Source organism: Oryzias latipes, chromosome 22 (assembly GCF_002234675.1).
Source record: "Oryzias latipes chromosome 22, ASM223467v1".
Lineage (NCBI taxonomy): Eukaryota > Metazoa > Chordata > Actinopteri > Beloniformes > Adrianichthyidae > Oryzias > Oryzias latipes.
The window spans coordinates 6,534,849-6,561,558 of NC_019880.2; the positions used below are offsets into that span (position 1 = coordinate 6,534,849).

The 26,710-nt window shown below is 38.2% G+C and overlaps 4 protein-coding genes and 1 long non-coding RNA gene across 7 annotated transcripts in view; 1 reads left to right on the forward strand and 4 right to left on the reverse strand.

Moving 5' to 3' along the window:
* The window catches only part of LOC110017556, a 56,620-nt gene extending 53,341 nt beyond the window's left edge, over positions 1-3,279 (reverse strand). For both annotated transcript variants that reach the window (XR_002292978.1, XR_002872692.1), the window contains exons 1-2: positions 3,213-3,279; positions 1,972-2,037 (exon numbers count right to left, since the gene is read on the reverse strand). This is a non-coding gene — a long non-coding RNA (uncharacterized LOC110017556). The remainder of the gene's footprint in view (positions 1-1,971; positions 2,038-3,212) is intronic.
* Positions 3,280-7,761: 4,482 nt separating this feature from the next.
* On the forward strand, positions 7,762-11,713 carry LOC105356899. 2 transcript variants are annotated; one of them, XR_002292934.2, is made up of 6 exons: positions 7,762-7,874; positions 7,966-8,025; positions 8,730-9,024; positions 11,107-11,238; positions 11,311-11,338; positions 11,432-11,713. XR_002292934.2 is itself a non-coding variant. In XM_011490198.3 (6 exons), the coding sequence occupies exons 1-6, from the start codon at positions 7,829-7,831 to the stop codon at positions 11,556-11,558; spliced, it is 684 nt and encodes a 227-aa protein (XP_011488500.1). In that variant the 5' UTR covers positions 7,764-7,828; the 3' UTR covers positions 11,559-11,713. The 2 variants fall into 2 exon arrangements, 1 of the variants encoding a protein (XP_011488500.1); XM_011490198.3 differs by having other exon boundaries at positions 7,764-7,874; positions 8,730-9,020.
* A 118-nt stretch (positions 11,714-11,831) lies between these two features.
* On the reverse strand, positions 11,832-16,314 carry LOC101158812 (platelet-activating factor receptor). Its single transcript, XM_004082464.4, has 2 exons — positions 16,186-16,314; positions 11,832-14,725 (listed from the first exon to the last, which is right to left on the reverse strand). Exon 2 carries the CDS (start codon positions 14,721-14,723, stop codon positions 13,548-13,550), a length of 1,176 nt encoding a protein of 391 aa, XP_004082512.1. The 5' UTR covers positions 14,724-14,725; positions 16,186-16,314; the 3' UTR covers positions 11,832-13,547.
* Positions 16,315-19,109: 2,795 nt separating this feature from the next.
* LOC101159059 (platelet-activating factor receptor-like) lies at positions 19,110-21,732 on the reverse strand. Its single transcript, XM_011490555.2, has 2 exons — positions 19,498-21,732; positions 19,110-19,407 (listed from the first exon to the last, which is right to left on the reverse strand). Exon 1 carries the CDS (start codon positions 21,049-21,051, stop codon positions 19,993-19,995), a length of 1,059 nt encoding a protein of 352 aa, XP_011488857.2. The 5' UTR covers positions 21,052-21,732; the 3' UTR covers positions 19,110-19,407; positions 19,498-19,992.
* Positions 21,733-22,786: 1,054 nt separating this feature from the next.
* LOC101159308 (platelet-activating factor receptor-like) lies at positions 22,787-26,463 on the reverse strand. The gene is made up of 2 exons (XM_023951972.1): positions 26,349-26,463; positions 22,787-25,676 (listed from the first exon to the last, which is right to left on the reverse strand). The coding sequence occupies exons 1-2, from the start codon at positions 26,353-26,355 to the stop codon at positions 24,529-24,531; spliced, it is 1,155 nt and encodes a 384-aa protein (XP_023807740.1). The 5' UTR covers positions 26,356-26,463; the 3' UTR covers positions 22,787-24,528.
* Between the last annotated feature and the right edge of the window lie 247 nt (positions 26,464-26,710).

The following is a 26,710-nucleotide window of genomic DNA, read 5'->3' on the forward strand; positions in this document are numbered from 1 at the left end:
TCGAGTGTGAACACAAAAAAAAAAAAAAACACCCCAGAGTCAGACACATTCACAAAGACACTGCAGGCAACTGTGTCACATGATTTGCAGGAAATAAACCAAAGACCATTGCATTTAGTCTTTGCAAAAACATGGAAAATGAATCCATGAGTGTGTAATATCAGTGCGTAATCCTGGAGAAATATGCATTTGAGCTGTCCACAAAAAGACAAACTTGTAGTTTTTATTTTAGAAAACACATTTGAAGCCAGTAACATTTTGGGCATTTTTTTGTTTTATATGTGGTTGTCATTACCCATTAAATTCTCCAAAAACAAAATAATTTCCACATTACTGAGGCTGTAAAAAGTTGAGCAAAGGGCTCCACCTGGCGGTTAATCATGTGCACTAAACCTTTTTTTTTCTTTTTTTCTTTGTAAACAGCCTGATCATGAGGATGATTTTACTTTCATTTAATTCAAACTATTTTCATGATTAATATCCAAACATAATTGAATATTTAAAATTAACTGCAATCTCCAAATGCAATTTTTTTAAGTAGTGTTTTTTGTTGTTGTCCAAAAACATTTGGACAGGCTTTCTTGCACAAATTTCTGAATATTAAAGTGTTGCGGTTCATAAAATCCCCCTCCAATAATAAATTCTGTGTTTTGAGTTTTTGACATGTTCATCTGGCATTTTTCTTAGAGAACAAATGTAATTAAAAAAAATCTTTTCATTTTTGCATTTTTGAATAGTTCTCACATACAGTGATGAACGCAGATATGCACAACAGTCCCACCCTGATCATCTTTTGACCTATTTTTATTCATCCCCAGTGGTCTTTTAATAATGAGTATTCAGGTTTTAACCAAAAATCATAAAACCTGTCGTTTTCTAGGACATATGTCCTGCAGCGCGGTAGTAGTTCATTAGAAATTCACCTCAGAGTTGTGGGCCTCCGCTGAAATCCAATAAACCCTTCGTTTACACTCTGTCCTGTTTGCCCACAGCCCCTTACAACCCAAAGCTTACATTAACAGAGTAACACCATGACAAAAAAAATGAAAAACTTTTTTTCAGAAGCAGAGTTTATATACTCTGCTTCCCACCGATATACCACTAGGGTACTAAAATTGTCTAATGGGTCATTTTTGACCTGTGATATATGAAAGCATTTGAACACCTGAAATAATTCAAAGGCCACACACAAACTCAATTTCAAAGATATGCACACACAAGAAATTCCAGATAGTTCTCAGTTTTACATGCCCAAGGACACTTCAACAGATGGGCAGAGGGGCCGGGGGGTACCGAACCTGCAACCAATCTTTCGATCAGAGGTCGACCGCTCTACCCCATAAGCCTTCCAAGTGGAAAAGAAAACAGTTCTGCCAGTTGGTTTGTGTTGAAAAACCTGAAATAAGGTTAACTGGTGATTGTCTTTTTGCATTGTGACACAAAAAATCTGATTAATAAATGGATTAAATTAAGTTAAATTCGCAGCATGATGTTTTATCACACATAATGTATTTTAGATTCAAAATCCAATGAAGTTGCTTTAATTTGGGGCTTTGGTAGAGTGGGTCATGTTTGACCCGTAGGACAAGGCGAGTAAACGGGATGTATTCAAGCTCGAGGGGTATAAATACTCTGCTTCCCACGGATAAACAGTCCATCTTTATAGTCACGGTTTAGTATAAAAAATGTATCCGCATGGGTACAAACATTTGGTTGGTACAAGTTTTAAAAATACTACCCCACTATTCTGCTGTTATCAGCTGGGAGGAAACTTCAATAATGTCTGTGGTGAGAATCAACAGGCATGGCTGCAGCCAGCAGTACATCCAGAATAATTCATAAGTGATGAATAATACAAGAATAATGAAGATTAATGACTTTGGGTAGAACACACACTCGTGCATATACACACCCAAAACGCATACTCATGAGAACAGATAATTATACAGTATTACAATATATCTTTCTCACCAAGACTGTCAGAGATGTTCCTCTGTCCCCTCTGGTGCTCACAGCTTCATTGAGTATTCCAGTTATCTGAAGAAAAAGTTCATTGAATCACATTAAAAGAAGGATTCCAGTCCTGAATTATGTGGAAATGCAGAGAAAAATATGCAATGAACCGTTTTCTTTCCCTGAAATTTGTTGTGACCCTTTTTTTGGGGTTATTTAAAAACTCCTTATGTCATTTTCATATTTGGTTTTTGAACATATTTAGAAAATACCTGTTTTAGCCATGCTTCCAAATAAAACCAACGTAATTGTAGAAGTGAAGATGTCAATAAAGCAGATGAGTTCTGGATTTTCTTCCATCACAATTTTTGATCCTCCCACCACACATTTGAGAAAATACAGCTATATTAAACCAATGTGCAGTTTGAGAAGTGAAATTTGATTAGTGGATAGAACATTTTGAATTATTTTAAAAGAATGATTTTAAAGGAAAAAATCTTTTGCAAAATATAACCCTTTGAGATTGTCAGATTATGAAATCTTGTAAAATATTACAAACCCCTCTATTACTTATGTCCAAGGTTATATGCTTTTATACACATTAAAAAATTAATTGTGACATAAGTTCTGGTTAAAGATCTTGACTCAAATGGAAATGACTTGTCTCAAATGCCCTCATTGTGCCAAACCGGCTTAACCCTCACAGTGAAAGGAAAGCCATCACATCCTCTTTTGTTCATGGAGATAAATCTACACAATACAGTCCATCTCTCTTAATAAATATGAATAACAACCCTCATGTCCACAACCACATTGCATTAAAAGCCCCTCCATATATGTAGATAATTGAAGCTTTGAAAGGTGTGCATTGCAAATGTCTAAAACTAGAGTGAACCGACTTGTTTATCTTGTGATTTCTGCACAACATGGCAACAGCTTCACTTTCAACTCACACACAGCAACCACAAGATAAGGCTGAAAACGGAATTAGTCTGCAACTTCCTTAAAGCACTTAAACAAGATGCTCAGACTGTCTAAACTTTAACATTTTTCACTTCATGACTGTGTGACCTGGCTCGCATGTTCCTCATTGTTTAGTTGCTTTGGATAAAAGCGTTTGCTAAATAGCTTAATCTTATAATACGAAGTGAATTGTCCAGTTTCATCATTGTTCCAAATGGAAGGTTTAAACAAAATCCTATTTTAAGACCATTAAAATCAATGTTTAAATCCTATTTGCTCTGAACCTCATTTCCTACCTTGTTTCTCTATCAGGTGACATGTCATTAAATATTTAGCTACCCCTCACCATGAGCAGGAAGTGTCATTTGTTTGCAGAAAGTCCTGACCTGTTTTAAGTGGTTTAATAGACCTCAGCTGGTGCTGTCTACCTGTCTGCATCCTGACTTCATTCCTCTAGAGGTCAGCCTCAGACACACAAGAACAGACAGCAGAACATGAACACAAATGAAAAACAACAATGACCAAGTGCATTCTAGTATAGAAAACAGCATCTCGCGTTTTAACCCTGGATTTTCTGAGCATTAATTAAATAGCCATAAAGTTGACTGTGATAACTTATAAGTTCATAATGACCAGGTCTCTAAACCTTTGGACGTTTCTAACCTGTATGTTTCTACATTTAAAGTCGAAACTGATTTATCCTCATAAAATAAACCTGCACAAATACAGCAAACTTTATATTTAGCAACAGAACTCAACCAAGACAACAATTAAAACATGTTTGTTTCAAGGAAAGTAATGGTTTTGTCTTCAGTTGTGTTCAAACCCATTTGCAAAGCATTTCATTGTTTGCTGTTGTCGTGTGCACTTTGATCAACTCAGATAAACTTCGAGAGAAAAGGAAATGGAAGGCGTGCAGCTGAGCCTACTTTTCACACTTACAAAGTTTGAAAAAAAAATACAGTTTCCACAGTTACAGGAAAGAGAACAAACACCCAGATCTGCCACTTTACAGTCAGCTTCACCAATCACTCATTTCTGTTTCAAAACCGACCTAAAGTAATGGTGTAATCAATCCAAAAAACAGGAAACAGTGTTTCAAAAACTGCTGAAAGTAACACTCGTGCTTAATGACTCAGATGAAGAATGGCTTCACACTTCATCACAAACTGCTTCACCGTGTAGAAATTCCAGACTTTAAATGTCAGAATGGCTTCACGGTGGCTTGGTTCAGCTGTAGGTGGGATGAGAGGGGCGGAGTTGCAACATTTTAATCAAGGCTGTGACTTTAATCTGCTGTAAGAGCTGATCAGATTAGTAGACACCTTGGAAACCAGCTGGAGTATATTTTTTCTTCAAATCTATTATGTGATAGCCAATTAAATAAATATATAGCATAAATGAATATGAAACTTTCAGAAATTTGGTAGCAGTAACTTCCAGGAAATGTTATTATCATGGTGGAAGAATTTGCTGTTTATTCTGGAATGTGGTATTAATTTGCATTTATGATTTATCATTTCTTTATTTACTGCTCCTTTATGATTCATCCAGGGTGTTTGTGTTGGTTAGGGTGTAGAGTGGGCAACAGTACATCTTTGTTTGGTCCTAAATTCATTTCTCCTTGTTGTTGATGCTCAAATTGTTGAATTCAACGCAAAACTTATAAAAGTACAAGTTTACATGTGTTTAACCCCTTAATGCCTAAAAATGCATTTCAAACCACTTCTGCTCCAAACGTACTGTCATTCAGCATCTACTTGAAAACAAGTGATTTTTCTTTCACAGCTGGAAAAAAATTCAAGCAATGCACTTTCAGATTTGTTTTGGGAGGTTGAACATAACATACTGTGCGTCCATGATGCACCGACAGGGCGGTCGACCCATGATCATAAGATTGCAGGTTTGATTCCCGCCTTGCACGCCAATGAGTCGAAGTGTCCTTGGGCAAGACACTGAATCCCACCTTGCCTCTGGTGGGTTCTGGTTCTGGCAGCGGAGCCGCCACCAGTGTGTGAATGTGTGTGGGCATGGGTGAATGGGACTGTGACTGTAAAGCGCTTTGGGCCTTGAAGAAGGTAGAAAAGTGCTACATGAGTGTCCGCCACTTACCATTTACCACACACTCCCTTTGGGCTGCATGGTGGCACAGTGGTTAGCGCTCTTGCCTCACAGCAAGAAGGCCCCCGGGACTTGAAACAGAACATCAATGGGGGACCTTTCTGTGTGGAGCTTTGATATGTGGCCCTGTGACAGACTGGCAACCTGTCCAGGGTGTTCCCTGCCTTCGCCCACAAGTGGCTAGGATAGGCTCCGGCAGTGTCGTGACCCCGAAAGGGACAAAACGGAAGAAGATGAATGAACTTGCAGTATTGTAATGTTGAATTATTTTTTGCACACAGCAAAAACAGGCAGATTTTCTGTAAATAAGCACACAAAAAAAGAGAAGAGAAAACTGGTCTAACTAAAAATTCTTATTTCATTTAAAAAACATGTTTCACAATCTAAGAACTTTTTGCTATAGAAAAACTTTCTTGAAAAGATTATTATGCTTGCAAGACAAAAAGGAAGACGATTTTTCTTACTTTTTCTTACTTTTTCTTTCTTACTTACTTACTAACATCTCAAGATTCAGTTTTTGCAATGCAAATGTTTTGGCAAAGCAGTTGTCATGTCTACGTTTTTAAGCGGTTCATGCAACAGAAGCCACTTCCTCTACTTCAGAACTTCAGACAGAGTAAAAACCAATAACCCAAAAAGGTTTTCCTGGCGATTTTCAAAAAGCTTAAGATCTTCATTTAATTTTTTTTCCTTCCAGTTGAAGGGTTCTTTTCGCATTTTAATGCTTCACCTCTTTGATTTTGTAAGCCTGTGGTAATGGCGGTGTGGGCCAACCTTACCACAGTTATTTCCTTTCTCAAACGCATTACAGTGTCCTATAGGGTTGGTTTTACTTTATGTGGCACAGAAGGAGGCCAAGACATTCAGTGACTTTATGCATCTTATCATTGTTTATATAAACACCCCATACTTTAACTATCCTGGACAAAATCTTAGCAACGGTGTGGCTCACAGACCATACCATCAGTGGCAAGCAGATGTTCTGCAATTGTTGGACAATAATTGCATCCTGGGTAATAAATAGTGCTGAGCGAAGACGCCGGTCATGGAGATCGTGAAAGGTTTGGGCAGGATGGATGACCATACTCGGAAAGTGTAAGTAGGAGTAAAGGTTTGAAAAGGACTGAGCTGAAACGGAAGGGGTTTTGTGTGGTCGCAAAAAGAAGGTACATGGCCTAGAAAAAAATAGAACAAGCATGGTGCTGAGTTCAATGGAAACAGCTTCACAGACCCAGACACCTGCGATTATAATCATAAACCAAACCTTCTTTGGAACCTTCTTTGAAGTTTTTGGCCCACCATTACAGCTGGAGTGTTTGCGCCTTAGGTCAGGTTAGCTTCAGCTGCTGGCATCTATGCTGTCACATCAGCATTTGAAACAGGTAACTTTTAATCGTTATTATCGTTCCAACCCCAAATGAATCCGGTAAACCATTCCACCCAATCTTTTTTAAGATATTTGAAAAGCATTCCTTTTAATTATAATAATGCCGTTTTTCCCCCAAAAAACGGTGTTGTTGTGCCCCCATTGGCACGGGACAATCCTGCCCCCCCTCCCTTCATTTATAACTGAGAGCTATCTGTTTACATGCCCTCCCAATAGCTTGCAGCCCTTCACACCCTAAACTCAACATTACCGGTGCAACAAAAATGGCGAGCAGTATTGGAGCTTTCCAGCTTTACAGTTTTGAGCCAGACACCAGCTCAGAAGACGTACATGGATCCAGTGGATGCATCAGAATGGAGCGGACCAGGAGGCTTGTGGCCCACTCAGCATATTTTCTACATTGCAAATAATTTTTCAGTATCCCCCTGATGGTAAATGGCATAAACTGATATAGCGCTTTTCTACCTTCTTCAAGGCCCAAAGTGCTTTACAGTCACATTCACCCATGCAGACACACATTCACACACTGGTGGTGGTTCCGCTGCCAAACACTGGCCCCAACCTCCCACCAGAGGAAAGGTGGGGTTCAGTGTCTTGCCCAAGGACACTTCAACTCATGGGCGTGCAAGGCGGGAATCAAACCTGCAATCTTATGATCATGGGTCCAACGCCCTACCGCTGCACCACGGTCGCCCCTGATGCACAATGATTCGTGTAAAGAAATACTCAGAAATGCAATTTTAACTTTGATTTTCTTTATATATTTGTATGTACTCCATCATCAGAAAAATTCCACAAGAGCATGTTAATAACTCCAAAAACGTGACTTTCATTAGTGTGGGTCTTTAACAAGAGTTACAGAAACAGGTTTTGAAATATTGAATAAATAATTTATTATGGACTCAAGGTCCATATGACCCTAAAAACAAACAGAAAGAACCAGCATTCATCAACCCTTGTGCTATCCTAGGCACTTTAACATTGGGAGTTGGGTCATCTAGACCCATTAGACAGTGCGCTGAACCTTTTTTCTTCAATGATTTATGATCTTCACTGGTCTCCATGGATTACATGAAATCTTTCCACCTTTATCCACCTTTGTCATGGTAGGGAGAACACGTCAAAGTAAGGGCGGGGTCATCCAAGATAGCACAAGTGTTACAGGTACAATAAAACAATTAAAACTGGACAAGCTGCTTTTTCCACCCTTGAATGAGAAACTATGTAAAATCAATAAATAAATGATGTTGACTGTTCATAAAAAGGAACTCAAAACTTCCTTAATCTAAATTCCCCTCTTTTAGCACTTCCTCCAGTCTCACCTGTACTTAAAACATAGAATGACTTTTGGACTTGTTAGACTGATTTACCCAGACTGGGTGGCTTTCATACAGCTTAGACAAGATGCTTCTTTGCTTTCTTTTCATCTTTTTTGTTTTTAAGGGCTCCGGTAAGTAATTACAGGATTAACCAGAACAGAATGTCCTTAAAGATTTTCATTTTTTAAGTAAAAATATGGAATAAAGGCATTTTTTTTCCAGTCAAGTCCCAGTCAACCACAATACGGACCTCTCAGAGCACAGAAACTACGACGACAGCAGGTAACACAGTGATTAAATGTGTCCTTTACTGACTGAGTCAAATTCCAGGAGACCAATCCTGCTTTACAAGCTACAGGCTGCTCTGCTAAACTGAAAGTGTTGGTATTTCCCATAAATCAATGCCAACCATCACACAAATGTTTATAGGATGAATGATTATTTTAGCCCCAAAAACACTGAATTTATTTGTATCTGAATCACAAATCTTCATTTTAGTCAGTTTTTTTAGATTTTTTTCAAGATATGAAAGTAAAGAAGTTGTTTCCAGATTACAAAAGAAAGAGTAAAAACGTGTGCTTAAATTATTTTAATAAATATAAGCATTACCTTTTGAGGAACCTTTTTATTTCATCAATGTAAATTATTGATTTGTGTAACTTTATTTGCAATTTTGTGCACATGAGATAACACTTTTACTACCTTTTGCATGAATTATGTATTGTGCAAACATGGACTATTAAGTGAATTTCAAATATATTTCAAAAAAATCCTACAAAGCTGCCCAGTGAAGTGCCTGAAAATACTGTTGATGTTCAAGCTTTGGTAAAAATGCAAAAATCACAGGAGCTTTTGATGCATTTGGCTGCTAAACAAAACATCACAACAACTATGAACTCTGAGAGCCATCCGATAATAATAGGACTAATCAGGTCTAAATACATATTTGTCCAAAGTCTTCTTTATCTTTTCTTTTCCCTCATCAGCCTCCACTATTAGAGAACAGCAACCTGGTGTTCAGCTGTTGGCCTCACCAGACTACCCAGTTCTAGCAGGTCAGAGAGTGCACCTGCAGTGCAAATCTCTCATCGTTTCAAGGGTCGATGTCGATTGGTCTTGGCAAATCCTGAAAGGTCAGACATGGAAAGAGGTCGACAGTGATGAGGAACTCATTCTTACAAAACCAGAACAAAGCGGCGTGTACCGCTGCAAGCCCAAGAGTGGATCCAACTGGAGCCAAAACCATACAGTTTCCATTGTTGCCAGAAATACATCAAGTAGGTATAAAAATAGCTAATCATCTTTTGTTTTGTTTTTTTGAGGATTATGCATGTTCCCTTCTCTACCTCTGCCGGTTCCAAGCCCGGTTTGAGAAGGTTGCGTCAGGAAGGGCATCCGGCGTAAAACATTGCCAAATCTACCATGCGACTCGTTCGCTGTGGCGACCCCTGATGGGAGAAGCCGAAAGTGGAAGAAGATGCATTTCTGTATGACGGTTAAATGATTCTTGATGACTTCAGCCAGTGATGTGCAGGGATGTTGCTGATGCACACAATATGTTTTCCTCCAGAACACTACAGGTGTGACTGAGTCAGTCATTTCAAATCATAAATTTGTTTTTGTTTTTTATTTTACTCTTTTATTATTCGTTCCAAAAAGTCTAAAGTTTGTCGATATTCACTAAACAAAATAAAATGTTCATAGTTTGTTCTAAAAACAGAGAAGTAACAGAAACTGCAGTTTGGAGTCAAATAAAGCATCAATACTCATTTTATGGACCAAATGCTTTTTAAAATCACTTGGAATTAAAGTATTGATTGTTTTCAATTCAAAAGATTAATTAATAATTAATTAAGAATTAATTATTAATTAATTCAAATTTTTCCAAGTAATAGTTATGTGACTAAGGTTAGATTTGAGTCATTCCATACAAAAAAATCTGTTTTTTACCTTCAGGTGGGGTCTGAGTTGGTGTGACAAATAATAGAACAGAGATAAGATTGATTTGTGACTGCAGGGTGGCACAGCAAGCGCTCTCACGTCACATAAGAAGGCAAGAGTTCAAAGCCGTTCTGTGTACAGTTTGCATAACCAAGAAGGCAGGGGCTTCTTCTTTTTCTACCGTTACTAGTGTATGTCTGCTGCCTCAAATCTACCAAATGTTGCTCCAGTCTTTTTCTTTCACAGGTGTATTCCGGTATATGAAAGATGTGGTGTCATATCATTCTGGCCAGGCACAAACCAAAATTAATTTCTCCTTCACGATCAATTTTCAAACAATTGGCACTTCCGTGAATTAAAAAGGACACCATGAGTGTAGAGCAATATTTGTGTCGATTTAAAATGTTGACAAGATGATATTTGATTTAATATTTGTGAGCTAGTTGGCAGCACACCACACTGAGCCTGGTTGGGTAAAAGCAACTTGTTAATGAGATACAGTTGCAGTAGTTGTGAACATTGAATAAGATATTTACAATTTATCAATATTTTAAGTCATACTCTTTAAAAGAAATGAATTGTTCTAGTACAATCTAGTACAGTCTTTAGATCTTTCGCGATACATATTGTATCGTGGGATGGATATCGCGATATGTATTCCCAGGCTCTTGCAAATACACACCCCTAGTGTTAATGTAGCTACATTGTGTGGCCCTGCAACAGACCGATGACCTATTCAGGGTATACCCTGCCTTCACCCAACAGTAGCAGAATTGGGTGTTTCTGGGGCACCACCAGCTTAACCTATAGGGGGTGCTGTTGCTGCAGTGCCCGTTCTCATTAGGCTTGCTGGGGTCCCGCTCTGTGGTCTTATTAGCCATGGAGTGGGCCCTAGGCTGCTCTGTGTTGGCAGGCACTCTGGTAATGACCGCTGTGGTTGGCCTGGGCCTTGGAATGAATGGATCCCCGTTATATCGTTTCTTCACAGCAGTACCAAGCCAGACCCTCTTTTAGCTGCAGTTCTTTGTGTGTTCAGGGTTCTACTGTGGGAACGGGGTGGGTGGAGGGAGGAATCTGGTGAGGGAGGGGTCCCATCTGTGTGTGATTGTCCTGTGGTTTCTGTTTTTAATAATTTTCTTTTTTTATGATTATTTCATCTGCTTTTATGTTAAGTGCTTTGTGTTTTTTTTAACTGAAATGAAAGGCGCTGTACAAATAAATAAAGTTTGAGTTTGAGTTTGGGTCCAGCAACCTACCTCAAGACTGCAAAAGTGATTCAGCCAGTTTGGAAGATGATAGAATGGAAATTGAATTGTTACAAACTGAAAACAAGTGATTTTTAGCTCTTTAACAAGGTCAGTTCAGTTCAACTAAATGTGTTTTGTTTTGTTTTTCTGCCTGGTCATCAATAATTCTAACAAGTGGGGGAGTCTCTAGGAATTGCTGCCTTTATCCTCTCTCTTCTGATATTAATTATCATCATTGCTGCTCTTCTGCTGGTGGTTTGCCAAAGAATCAGAAGCCCCAAAACTCCCTCCAGTCCTGCAGTGAAAGGTAGACAAACATTACAGGTAAACATCCATTAAAATAATCTGTGACTGATCCTTGCTGTTATCTTTCCACTAGTTGATCCTGGACCCAAAGTTGTACCAAAGTAAGTCTTGATTTTAAATTCTTAACACAAATTTGTATTTAATTTTAATCACTTTTTGATTATTTTTTCTATTCTTGCTGTTCTGATCATCAGAGGAGGGTGTCCTACAGATGAAAGTGATGGAGACGTGTACATAAACTACACAGCAGGCAAAAACAGTGACTACACAGATCTGGACCCTTCCAGTATGTCTGCAGATAATGTGTATTCAACTGCGTAACAATTGCAGAGTTGACCAAAGGAGGAGATAAAAGTGCAAGAGAATGAAACCTTCGATAAGTCTGCATGTTTTTGTTTCAGTTTGAATCACTTTTTGTAGATTTAATCTACGGTACTTTCACATTTCATTCTTGGAATAAATCATTCAAACTCCCACCGTTGGGTTGATGAATGAACTTCAGAATGTTCTCATGACGGCAATCGACACCCTACCCTTACTGTCTTTTATGGTCAAACTAATCCATACCCACCAAATGTGAACAGCAAAAAAACACTTATTAATATGGTTTAATAAAAAACTCCAACAACCTTAAACACAAAACAAAAGTAATAAAATACAGGAGTGGCTTCTTTACTGCTGTGAATCAAATGATTAACCATGCATGAGTCATAGACGTGGCAACGAAAGGATGAAATGTAATCCAGGAAACCTTTGTTCCCTGATGTCCCAACTTCCACTCGTACAGGGAAAACACTGACAATGGCACAACTATTTATTTTAGGTGTATGTTCTGAGAAAGATCTTTTTATCATATGAATGTGAAAACAGCTCCTTTTAAATTGCCCTCATTTTAGGAAGCCTTCTAAGTGATTTCCGTCCATCTGCTCTCAAAACTTCTGCTTTGTTTTAAAAAGGAAGTACACAAGTGGTGCAATGCACAGCCCATCTCTGAAAAGTTCACTAAACTGTCATAAGGGAGAGGCTGAAAACACTGTTCCCTCACAGCTAGAAAGTTGCACCACTTTTGGGGGTTTCCACCTTTTCTTAATTACTGCATGCAGAGTATGTCTGTTTCTTGTTACTTGTAGCTGTGTAAATGGTTGGGTTTTGTGTTGGCAAGCAAAGCTAAATCCAACCATCTATTTCAGAATGTTTTAAACAGTCACACAGCATCTTACAATTACTACAAACAACCTTTTAAGGTGAAATCTAAAAGGTTGAGGAAAGTAGTATTAAATTAATACTCAAAACCAAAGTAATGGTAAAAAAAATGTAATCACAGAATGTTTTTTTTCTTTTTTACAAAAAATAAAATACATCACGTACGTAAAAAGTAGCATACAAATCTTCTAATAGTTCTCATACATTACTCAATACAGTCATTCAGTCTTAATGAGCATAGATCTGTTTTCAGTATTTGGGATGAAGCACATTTTATTTTCCAAAGATGAGGAAAAAAATTGTAAAAATGTTTAAAAATACATAAATCCCAGTAAAATATAAATCCATTTACAGTTATTTACAATAAACACAAATATGAGAAAAGAAATAAAAGGTGTTAAATGGACAAAAATTGGGGAAAAGGATGAGGTTTGAAAAAACGATTTCTATGTCAGCTTTACGATTTAGGAAGTACCTGTAGTCATGATTACTATCCCTCCATCCATCCATTCATCCATATGTAGATCTTTTTATCTTCTGAACCCGTTGAATCCCTGTCAGGGTCACAGGGTTCCTGGAGCCTATCCCAGATACTGTACCCCCTGGCTTTACATGCTGCCAATCCTTCAGAGGACTTATGAAATACATAAACCTCAATACTTTTTTGAGACATCAGTGGTGTAATATTAAATCACAAACAGAAAAATTAGCTTGGAGCGCCTTCATATTGCGAAGCATTGATGTTTAGTACCAGAATATTTTTAACTGCCAATACGTAAAAGACAATATTGCTTCATCCATGTATTTCCCAGCCTTGGAGCATAAGATGACACATGGAAACAAGTTATTTTTAAGATAATATGCAAGAGTTATTTCATAAAATTCCATAAAAATGTGATCCCATTGAGTACTATAATTGAGAACAGATCAGTAGATATGTAGAAACATAAATTCATAACAGTAAAAATTCACAGACTGCCAGGGGACTAGCTTAAAACTCCATACTAGACCTATAATTTGTAATAAATTACAGCATTCAACAGGTTTTTCTATTAACATCATGAGAATTTGTACAAATGTATCTAAATTCTATTGTCTCTTCTCCCATCACGATTGATTGGGTTGTTCTAAGGTGGGCTGCAGTTGAACACTATGCAGTCTCTGGCTGTGATTTCTGCTCTCCACAGAGTTCTGTATGTTGAGTGTGTTGGAGCACCCTTCTCCCTTTACTACCTTCTTCAGGTGTGCCATAATAAACCTCCTAAACTTCTTTGTGGCAAAATAATAAATCACAGGATCCAAAATGCAGTTGAGGCCCATTAGAACCAATGTGATCTGATGGGCATCATTTAAAGTTTGAAGGGTGTTTTGGTTCCAGTCCACATGGCCCCATCCTTCTTTGATCTTCAGCACCGCCAGCACCCAGGGGGCTTGGACTACATGGTGAGGCAGGAAACACAGAAGAAACACACCCACCACTGCCAGCAGCATCTGCAAGGCTCGTTGTTTCACCCCTCTCTGTCTTCTCCCCGAGGAGGACAGAGTCTTGTTGGACTTTTTGGAAATTAATGTTTCAGATCGTAACTCTGTTTGAGGAGGCTTTTGAGAGAGTAAGGCTTGAACAATGAGGAGGTTGCACACCATGACAAGGAAAAAAACAACGAAAAACAACCCAATGATTAAAAAATGAGTAACAGCAACCTTCCGCTTCTCTGTGTCCGTTTCATTGTGGTAGCCTTCAAAGCATCGCGTCAGGTTGTCTTTATCAGTGTGCGTCCCCTCTGATGTCAGGTGTGGAATGGCCATGGACACCGTGCACAGCCAGATCAGAACACACACAATGATCCCGCGACGTCTGTGATTCCAAGCCGTCATATTCAGAGGCTGAGTCACCGCACAGTATCTGTTCAGACTGATGGCTCCCAGAAAGAGGATGGTGCCATAGGTGTTGATGAAAAAGAATGAACCCGTCAGTCCACACAGGAAGTCCTTGTAAATCCAGTGGCCTCCACGGCTATAGTAACCGATCCAGAAGGGAAGGGCACACACAAAAAGTAGATCCGCAATGGTCAGGTTGGTCATGTAGATGCCAATCTCTCCCATGCCCTTTGCATCACGCAGGCATTGGAGGATAAACAGCACATACACATTAGCCAATAAGCCCACAATAAAGAAGATGCTGTAAACAACAGAGAACAGCATGTAGCGAAAGTTGGAGTCCAGGAATTCAGAGCTGTTGGCTGTAGAGGCTGCTGTCACAACTTGGTCTGTGGTTCCCTCCATATCTGTTTGAAGAACACAAAATAATTAGGATTTTTTTTTTCTACATGAAAATGTTAATGGCTCTAGCCTAAGAAGAACTCTGAGTTTTCTTTAGGGTTTTTTAGGAGAAGTACAAACAAACTTAAAGTGTTAGTAAAGACGGAAGTTGCCTAAGTGTTTGAAAGGTAAAGCAAAATTGCAAACTTGCAAACGAGGAAACGACTGGTTAAAAAGCATTTGTTGCAGCTGCCAAACTGTGGATGTTTGAAACAAAATATTCCTCCATCCATTTTTAGAAACTGCTGAATCCATCCAAGCTACTGTTGGGGAAAAAAGGCAGGGTGCATCCTGATCAGGTAACCATTCTGTAGCAGACACACAACCACATACTCACATGCACACCTAGGAGCCATTTAGACACAAAAATGAACCTGTGAAGCAAGTTTTCAGACTGTGGAAGGAAGCTGGAGTATGGAGTAAAGTAACTGTCAAAAAGAAACATTTCCATAAAGAAAAAGTTGAGCACAATTTAATATTTTTCGCACAACTTTGTCTTTATGCATAATGTTGCTTTATATCAGTTGTCATACCCCATACAAGTGTGAAGTGCCTTCACACAAATACACTAAGCTGGGATTGGAACCAGGGCCTTCTGGCTTTGAAATGATGGAACTGACCACTGTACCACAGTGCAGCCCAATCTGAAAAGATTCAAAAACTGCACTTTTTCTTTAACTTCAAGGAAGTTTGGCATCATTAATATTTATAAAGTTCCAGCCTGTTTTCTACATAAACATGTATAATAATCATTTACTTTTATTTATTCTTAGTTCTTAATTGAATCTACCTTTTAACCCTTTAATGCCTCATTTTAGAAATAATAAATTTGAGTTTATCTTTATCATTGCAATTAATATAATTATTAATTATATAAGTAATTATAATTATTATATTTAATATATTGTATGATGCATGTGAGCTGGGCAACAAGAGCGTATGAGAGTTTGTATGAAAAACACACCATTACAAGATTAAAAATGAAATATATACTTAAATGTATTCTTTTGTTTGTTTGTTTTTTTCTGTCTTCATAAATTATGTTTGTACTTGATGTCAAAATGTTTTTGCTGCGTATTCAAAGCTTCCTTGATGTCTGAATGTTTCTCAACACATTAAAGGTATTCATCACAGCGCATGAAACTGACATTACAAAAATGTTTTGAGATATATTTTTCCGTAAAGGTGAAATCAGTTTCAGAACCTTCCAAAATACATGTGAATATTTTTCAAGTTTTTGAAGCCAAATTACAGTCTCCTGTCAATCGCAAAAATTAAAGAAAATAAAATCATCTATTTCTCACCAAAAAACATAAAAGTACATCCAAATCTGGTGTCCAATGAGTGCAAACCCATTTTTTAATAAAGTAGAAACATTAGAACAAATATATTTCTGACATAAAATACAAAGGTTTTTTAAACTTACTTTTCAGTTATTCCAGCTGTTAATCTTTCTTCTGTCTTAAACTATCCAGAGGGCAAATGTTGGTGCGAGCAGAGACAGAGTGCTGCGTCTCTTCTGCTTCCTCTGACAGACTGAAGACAGAAACCAAAGGAAGGAGGAGTTCACTCTGCAGTGCAACCACTTCAGGGAAGACCCGGGTTGCGTTACTGCGAATTTACCGCAATGAAACAATCTGCGTGTCTGCGCTGCGTTTTTTTAAAAACTTTATTGTACAAAATGGAAGTGGATACACTTCAAAACACCGTTTTACAAAATAAAATTCAAAGATGCCAGGGGAGCATACAAATAACATGTGTTTTATACAAAAGCATTCAAGGCTCCACAACTTCCATATAAACATACAGCTTTCTGATTAAAGCTTTTAGAGATGGTTTTGAGATGCATTTCAATTTGTTTATTTAATATGGGGGAAAATTATAAGATGACGAGAATCTGCATTAATGGATATAAAAGTTGTCAATTATAATAATAAGATTACCGGTAATTATGAGTTTTTTATTTGAGTCCACATTTTTACTATAAGAGCTAAAACATATATGTTCAAATTTCACAGTGAAGTTTGGATGAATATGTTCTTTGATACATTTTTTTAAAAAAAATCCCAAAATGTCTGCTTTCAGTACAGTTCCACTAGAGATGGTTAATTGTTTCTTTGCAAAAGGTTCAATTAGAGTCAATTTTTTTAAAAAATATCTTAACATGAATTTATTGGTGGGGTACATTTTGTGAATTATTTTGAAGGAAACTTCTTTCATTTTGTTATTTATCATAAATTTTTGGGTCACACTCCTGCCTTTTCTCCAAATACTGTCGGGAACGAAACGTCTCCAATAGGTTTTGGTACTTAGTACAGAAATGACATGCTTTTGAAAATAGGCACATATTTTGTTGTTGTTCTTGTGGGTACGGGAAAACACATTTTACTTGTGGTGGTGTCAGTCAGATCCATAGGGGGCATTACTTCATTCCTAACAGCTGTTTTAAACATTTGACATACTTATTTGGAAACTGCATCAAACATGATGGCATTCTCTGTAGGATTCACAACGAGATTGTATTTAGAATTGATTTCAGTATACCTTAATAAGAACCCATTCATGTCAAAAAGCTGACCCAACAGGAGATTTTTTTTCTCAACTTGATGTGGAAAAAATAAAGATTCTTGTATAAAATGTATTTGTTGTTACAAAAGAAAGGTTATGAGGAGAGAAATTGTGTTTGTGTAAAAGTGCTCATGCAAGAAGAGCTTGTTTGCGGAATGCCGATAGTTTAGCTGGTGTTTTATCAACATTGTAAAGGCAAACGAGAAGAAACTCAAAGCCACTTAAATTTGAAAATATAAAGTGTGGAAATATATTCCAAATTCAAGTAGGGTTTTTTTAGGTAAGATTTCATACAGTTTACATTAAATGTAACATTTAGGTTTGTAAAATCAAGTAAGTTTAATCCTCCATTCTCGTACGAGTTCATTAAAACAATTTTTTTAAAACAATGTATACAATTTTTCCAGATAAAATTAAATAAAATTTGGTCAACAGATTTCAGTGTTTGATTGTCCACGTACAAAGATAATGCAGAGTAAGTGAGTCTAAAGATTCCCTCTGCCTTTGATAGCAGTACTCTGCCTTTTAGCCTCAGGTCTCTTTGAAGCCATAAGTTAAAAACTTTTCCTTGTTTTCTCCATTACGGGACTGAAATTTGAAGTATTTCTCTCTAGTTCGTTTTTGTTGATGGTAATCCCTAGGTATGTTACACTTTCTTTGATGGGAATTTCACATTTGGATCCTGTTTTGTCATTTTTGAAAAAGTAGTAATTCACATTTTTTAATGTTTAGTTGAAGTCCGTACACATTAGAAAATGTTTTTATTAGATTTAGGGCTCGAGGAATTTGACTGCTGTCTTTCAAAAAAAGCGTTAAATCATCAGCTAATTGGCTAATAAGAATCACTTTGCCAAAGACAGAGATGCCTTTTAATTTATTTCAGGTTATGTAATCTGCCAAGGTTTGAGTGGCTTCTCCTTGTTTTAATATTAAAACGGGGAGAGGTACAATTTTTTAGCTTTACTGAGCAGTAAGCATTACTGTATAATAGTTTTACCGCATCGCAAAAATAAGAGCCAAAACGGAATTTGTTAAAGAAGTTAAAAATAGACATGTGATTAATAGAATGAAAAGCTATATAAAATTCCTATGAAAGAATGTAACTTTTTTTTGTTATTAAATATGAGTCTTCCACTTTTGGCTTCTCCCATCAGGGGTTGCCACAGCGAACAAGTCGCATGGTAAATTTGGCAATGTTTTACGCTGGATGCCCTTCCTGATGCAACCTTCTCTAACCGGGCTTGGAACCGGCAGAGGTAGAGAAGGGAACAGGGAGCAGCCTGGAGTCGAACCTGGGTTTCACGGACGGAAGGTGCCGCAAACCAGCACGAGCTAAACTGGCTCCCTTGTTATTAAATATGAGTAATCTAAAAATATCTATCACAAGCGGAATGTTATTAGAAATATGCCTTCTATGCATGAATCCTAAATGGTTTCTGCACTTACAGAATCCAAGACTGATTTAAGTCTATGAGCAAATACAGAGGCAATACTTTTATAATCATTATTGAAGAAACATATCGGGCACCAATATGTTATTCAGTTAAATAATTTTCTATTATGGATAGGAGTTGAGAATTTCACGTTTAGTATTTTAAACGTATACATTTATAACTATAAAAGTCTTATTTTCATATGCCAAGGTCATACAGACAAAATTACCCTCTGTGTTGCACTTATGTGAAAGAATGTCACCTTGAAATTTGTGTTTAACCGTATTGTCATGGTTAGCTATGACAAGAAAAGACCCAAGCGCTGGAACCCGAAATGATCATACACGAGGACTTGACAGTTTTTATTTTGTACACAGATGTTGGCGATGAGTCCGTGGAATCGTCACCAGAGAGGAGGTCTGCTAGACGATGATCTAAGATGTTTTTCTTGGGTGAGATTGAGCAGAGTCTTTGAGACAGTGGATGATGGCACTTGGAGCTAGGAATAACGTGGCTTGGTGAAGAGAGTGGTCGTGCCGTGGCTTGTAGCAGAGTCGTGCCGTGGCTGGAGGCTTTGGCAGGCAAGGTTGATTTGAAAGTGGGGAGCTTGAGACTGAACCCAGGTTGGCACTTGAGGAAGTGAAGTTCTGTAGACAGAGCGAAAACTTGAATGAGTAATTTTGCAAGACAGAAGTTAGGCTTGGTAAACGAGGTTAACTTTTGACCAAGTACTGCACCATAGAGGTCAACAAACTGGCGATGAATACCGGAACAAGGCCACCATAAATACTGGACTGGAAATGGGGCAAGTGCCAACAGCTGGGTTCAATCTGTGAAAGGAAGCAGAGGGGAGAGGGGGAGGACTCCCGGAGGTACCATGACATGTAGAAGTGCCAGCTGAGTGCTCACTTCCATGAGAAAGGACTATGTTATTATCCCCATTGGGATCTCCAAAAGCTTTCATCCTCTTTTGAAGAGTGGGACTCTTGAAAACAGAAAAAGTCTGTATTTAACTTTTTGGCAAACAACAAAAGAGTTTTATGCTTCAGAGCATTTTTGAACCCCTTAGAAATCAATTAACCTAAAGATAAAGAACATAAAAAAAGAGAATATAAGAAATTAAGAACTTTACTTGGTGAGCTGTGTTGCATCAACCAAATGTATCTAAATTCCATTTTCTCTACTCCCATCACCAATGGTCAGGTTGTTCTGAGGTGGGCTGCAGTTGAACACTATGCAGTCTGTGACTGTGATTTCTTCCGTCCACAGAGTTCTTGTGTGTTGAGTGTGTTGGAGCACCCTTCTCCCTTTACTACCTTCTTTAGGTGTGCCATAATAAAGGTCCTGAACTTTATTGGGGCAAAATAATATACCACAGGATCCAAAATGCAGTTGAGGCCCATTAGAACCAATGTGATCTGATGGGCATCATTTAAAGTTTGAAGGGTGTTTTGGTCCCAGTCCACATGGCCCCATCCTTTTGTGATCTTAAGCATCGCCAGCACCCAGGGGGCTTGGACTACATGGTGAGGCAGGAAACACAGAACAAACACACCCACCACTGCCAGCAGCATCTGCAAGGCTCGTTGTTTGACCCCTCTCTGTTTGTTCCCTTGTATCTCTATTTGAGGAGGCTTTTGAGAGAGTAAGGCTCGTGCAATGAGGAGGTTGCACACCATGACAAGGAAAAAAACAACGAAAAACAACCCAATGATTAAAAAATGAGTAACAGCAACCTTCCGCTTCACTGTGTCCGTTTCATTGTGGTAGCCTTCAAAGCATCGTGTCAGGTTGTCTTTATCAGTCTGCGTCCCCTCTGATGGCAGGGATGGAATGGCCGAAGACACCAGGCACAGCCAGATCAGAACAGACACAATGATCCCGCGACGTCCGTGGTTCCAAGCCGCTGCATTCAGAGGCTGAGTCACTGCCCAGTATCTGTTCAGACTGATGGCTCCCAGAAAGAGGATGGTGCCATAGGTGTTGATGAAAAAGAATGAACCCGTCAGCCGACACAGGAATTCCTCGTAAATCCAGTGGCCTCCACGGCTATAGTAACCGATCCAGAAGGGAAGGGCACACACAAAAAGTAGATCCGCAATGGTCAGGTTGGTCATGTAGATGCCAATCTCTCCCATGCCCTTTACTTTACGCAGGCATTGGAGGATAAACAGCACATACACATTAGCCAATAAGCCCACAACAAAGAAGATGCTGTAAACAACAGAGAACAGCATGTAGCGAAAGTTGGAGTCCAGAAAATCAGAGCTGTTGGCTGTACTTCCCTCCATTTCTGTTAGAAGAACACAAAATAATTAGGATTTTTTTTTTCTATATGAAAATTTTAATGGCTCTAGCCTAAAAAAAACTCTGAGTTTTCTTTAGGGTTTTTTAGACAGGAGAAGTACAAACAAACTTATAGTGTTAGTACAGAAAGAAGTTGCTTAAGTGTTTGAAAGGTAAAGCAAAATAACAAACTTTAACCACAAACGAGGAAACAACTGGTTAAAAAGCATTTGTTGCAGCTGCCAAACTGTGGATGTTTCAAAAAAAATATTCTTTCAATCCAATTTTAGAACCTGTTGAATCCATCCAACCTACTTCTTGGGCAAAGGCGGAGTACACCCTGATCAGATCCCCATTCTGTAGCAGAGACACACAACCACATACTCACATGCACACCTAGGAGCCATTTCGAGACAAAGATGAACCTGTGAAGCAAGTTTTCAGACGAGAGAACTGACCACTGTACCACAATGCATCCCAAACTGAAAAGATTCCAAAATTGTACTTTTTCTGTAACTTTAAGGAAGTTTGGCATCATTATTATTTATGAAGTCCCAACCGGTTTCTACATAAACATGTATAGCAATCAATTACTTTTATTTATTCTTAGTTCTTCATTGAATCTGCATTTTAGCCTTTCAATGCCTCACTTTAGAACTAATACATTTTAATTTATCTTTATCATTGCAAATATATAAATGAAAATAAGTATTGTATTTAATATATTGTATAATGCATTATTGAGATGGGCAACAAGGATGCTGAAATTACTCTCATAGATCTTTGTATTAAAATACAGCATTACAAGATAAAAGAATGGAATTTTTACTTACATTTGTTGTTCTTTTTGTTTTTTTCTGTCTTCATAAATTATGTTTGTACTTGATGTCAAAATGCTTTTGCTGCGTATTCAAAGCTTCCTTGATGTCTGAATGCTTCTCAACACATTAAAAGTATTCATCACAGCCCATGAAACTGACACTCCAAAAATGATTTGAGATATATTTTTGGAGTACAGGTGAAATCAGTTTCAGAACCTTCAAAATACTAAATAATTGTTTTCAAGTATTTGAAACTAAGTTATAAACTGCTGTCTCTTACAGAAATTTAAAAAATAAAATAAAATCATCTATTTCTCACAAAAACATAAAAGTACATCCAAATCTGGTGTCCAATTAGTGCAAACCCATTTTATAATAAAGTAGAAACATTAAAACAGACATATTTCTAAAATAAAATAAAAAAGGTTTCTTAAACTTACTGTTCAGTTCTCACAGCTGTTAATCTTTTGTTCTGTCTTAAACTATCCAGAGGGCAAATGTTGGTGCAAGCAGAGACAGAGTGCTGCGTCTCTTTTGCCCCGTCTGACGCACTGAAGACAGAAACCAAAGGAAGGAGGAGTTCACTCCCTTCCAGGGAAGACCCGGTTTGTGTAACTGCGAATTTGCCTCCATAAAACAATCTGCGTGTCTGTGCTTGCGTGCCAGGACTAAAAACAAAATGAATTTTATTAACAACTTTATTGTACAAAATGGAAGTACATCCAGTACAATACATCGTTTTACAAAATAAAATTCAAATATGCCAAGGGAGCATCCAAGTAACATGTAATTTATACAAAATTATTCAAGGCTCTACAACTTCCATATAAACATACAGCTTTCTGATTACAGCTTTTAGAGATGGTTTTGAGATGCATTTCAATTTGTTTCATTAATATGGGGGGGGGGGAGATGACGAGAATTTGCTTTTATGTATATGAAATTTGCCAAATATAATAATAAGATTAATTCTGTTTTTTTTTTTTTGAGTCCACATTTTTACTACGAAAGACAAAAGTTATACAGTCAGGTCCATAAATATTGGGACAGTGACACAATTCTAACATTTTTGGCTCAATTTACCACCACAAAGGACTTGAAATGAAATGAACAAAATTTGCTTTAACTGCTGACTTTAAGTTTTAATTTGAGGGTATTTCCATCCAGATCAGGTGAGCGGTATAGGAATTACAACAGTTTGCATTTGTGGCTCCCACTTGTTAAGGAACAAAAAGTAATGGGCCAATTGGCTTCTCAGCTGTTCCATGGCCAGGTGGGTGTTATTCCCTCAGTATCCCAAATAACTATGAGCAGATCAAAGGTCCAGAGTTTTTTAAGTGAGCTATATGCATTTGGAATCTTTTGCCGTCAACTCTCAAGATAAGATCCTAAGAGCTGTCACTATCATTGAAGCAAGCCATCATCAAGCCGAAAAAACTAAAAGAAAACCATCAGAGAGATAGCAATAATGCTAGGCGTGTCCAGAAGGACTGGAACAGTTAAAAAGAAGGAACGCATTGGGGAGCTCAGCAACGCCAAATGACCCGGAAGACCACGGAAAACAACTGTGGTGGATAACCGAAGAATTCTGTCCCTGTTGAAGAAAACACCCTTCACAACAGTTGGTCAAATCAAGAACACTCTGCAGGAGGTAGGTATATGTGTGTCGAAGTCGACGATCAAGAGAAGACTTCACCATAGTGAGTACAGAGGGTTTACCACAAGATATAAACCATTAGTGAGCCTCAAAAACAGGAAGTCCAGATGACAGTTTGCCAAACGACATCTAAAACAGTCTTCACAGTTCTGGAATAACCTCATATGGACAGATGAGACCAAAATCAACTTGTACCAGAGTGATGAAAAGAGAAGAGTATGGAGAAGGAACGGAGCTCCTAAGCATCCCACCTCATTAGTGAAGCATGGTGGTGGTAATGTCATGGTGTGGCCATGTATGGCTGCTAATGGAACTGGTTCTCTTGTATTTATTGATGATGTGACTGCTGACAAAAGCAGTAGGATGAATTCTGAAGTGTTTTGGGCATTATTATCTGCTCATATTCAGCCAAATGCTTCAGCACTCATTAGACGACGCTTCACAGTGTAGAGTGCATTAAACCCTGGCTGTACCTGTCGCCAATCTCTCATACGGCGTTAAGAAATACCTACCCTTCAATAATTTTTTTAAACATCAGTGTTGTAAACATTAAATTAAGAACAGAAAAAGTATTAGAGCGCCTCTGTATTCCAAAACATTGATGTTTAATACTAGAGTATTTTTAACTGCAAATACGTAAGAGACAATAATGCTTTATCCGTGTTATTCCCAGCCTTGGAGCATAAGGTGACACATGGAAACAAGTTCTTTTATCAAGTTTAAGATAATATCAAGAGTTATTTCACAAAATTCCATAAATATGTAATCACATTCAATACTGTCACTGAGACCAGATCAGTGGATATGTGGAAACTGAAATTCAGTACAGTAATAATTAACAGACTGCCAGGGGACTATCTTAAACTCCATACTAGACCTCTAATTTGCACTGAATTACAGCATTCAACAAGTTTTTCTATTAACGGCATGAAAATGTGTACAAATGTATCTAAATTCCAATTTCTCTACTCCCACCACGATTGGTCGGGTTGTTATTAGGTGGGTTACAGTTGAACACTGGACAGTCTCTGGCTGTGAGTTCTGCTGGTCATAGAGATCTGTGTTTTCAGTGTTTTAGAGGGCCATTCTCTTTTTACTACCGTCTTCAGGTGTACCTTAATAAAAAACCTGAACTTCTTTGTGGCAAAATAATAGACCACAGGATCTAAAATGCAGTTGAGACCCATTAGAACCAATGTGATCTGATGGGCATCATTTAAAGTTTGAAGGGTGTTTTGGTCCCAGTCCACATGGCCCCATCCTTCTTTGATCTTCAGCACCGCCAGCACCCAGGGGGCTTGGACTACATGGTGAGGCAGGAAACACAGAAGAAACACACCCACCACTGCCAGCAGCATCTTCAAGGCTCTTCGTTTCAACCGTCTCAGTCTTTTCCCTAGTGACAACAGGGTCTTGTTGGATTTTCCGGGAATAGATTTTTCAGATGGTAACTCTGTTTGAGGAAGCTTTTGAGAGAGTAAGTCTCGAGCACTGAGGAGGTTGCACACCATGACAAGGAAAAAAACAACAAAAAACAACCCAATGATTAAAAAATTATTGATGGCAACCTTCCGCTTCACTGTGTCCGTTTCATTGTGGTAGCCTTCAAAGCATCGTGTCAGGTTATCTTCATCAGTGTGCCCCCCCTCTAATGTCAGGTGTGGAATGGCCGAAGACACCGTGCACACCCAGATCAGAACACACACAATGATCCCGCGACGTCTGTTATTCGAAGCCGCCGCATTCAGTGGCTGAGTCACTGCCCAGTATCTGTTCAGACTGATGGCTCCCAGAAAGAGGATGGTGCCATAGGTGTTGATGAAAAAGAATGAACCCGTCAGCCGACACAGGAATTCCTCGTACATCCAGTGGCCTCCATTGCTATAGTAAGAGATCCAGAAGGGAAGGGCGCACACAAAAAGTAGATCCGCAATGGTCAAGTTGGTCATGTATATGTCAATCTCTCCCATGCCCTTTACTTTATGCAAGCATTGGAGGATAGACAGCACGAACACATTAGCCAATAAGCCCACAACAAAGAAGATGCTGTAAACAACAGAGAACAGCATGTAGCGAAAGTTGGAGTCCAGAAAATCAGGGCTGTTGGCTGTAGACGCTGCTGTCACATTTTGGTCTGTCGTTCCCTCCATTTCTGTTAGAAGAACACAAAATAATTAGGATTTTTTTTATCTACAAGAAAAAAATGAATGGCTCTAGCCTAAGAAGAACTCTGAGTTTTGTTTAGGGTGGCAGCTGCCAAACTGTGGTGTGTTTCAACAAAATATTCCTCCATCCATTTTTAGAACCTGTTGAATCCATGCAACCTACTTCTTGGGTGAAGGCGGGGTACACCATGATCAGGTCACTAGTCTGTTACAGAGACACACAATCACATACTCACATGCACACCTAGGAGCCATTTAGAGACAAAGATGAACCTGTGAAGCAAGTTTTCAGACTGTGGAAGGAAGCTGGAGTGTCTTGATGTCTGAATGTTTTCTCAACACATTAAAAGTATTCATCACAGCACATGAAACTGACACTCCAAAAATGTTTTGAGAAAATTTTCTGGAGTACAGGTGAAACCAGTTTTAGAACCTTCAAAATTCTAAATAATTGTTTTCAAGTTTTTTTAAGCTAAATTACAGACTGCTGTCTATCACGGAAAGTAAAGAAAATAAAAGCATCTATTTCTCACAAAAACATTAAAAGTACATCCAAATCTGGTAGGTGTCCAATAAGTGCAAACCCATTTTTGAATAAAGTAGAAACATTAGAACAAATATATTTCTAAAATCAAATAAAAAAGGTTTTTTAAACTTACTGTTCATTTTTCCCAGCTGTTATTTTCTCTTCTGTCTTAAACTATCCAGAGGGAAAAATGTTGGTGCGCACAGAGACGGAGTGCATCTCTTCTGCTTCCTTCGACGCACTGAAGACAGAAACAAAAGGAAGGTGGAGTTCACTCACTTCCAGGGAAGACCCGGGTTGCGTAACCACGAAAATGCCTCCATAAACAATCTGCGTGTCTGCGCTTGCTTTTTTATTTGAGTCCACATTTTTACTGTGAAAGAGAAAGATTATAAGGTCAAATTTTAGAGTTAAGTTGGGGTGAATATGTTCTTTGATACATTTTAAACATTTTTTCAGTACATTCTAATAGAGATGGTTAATTGTTTCTGGATG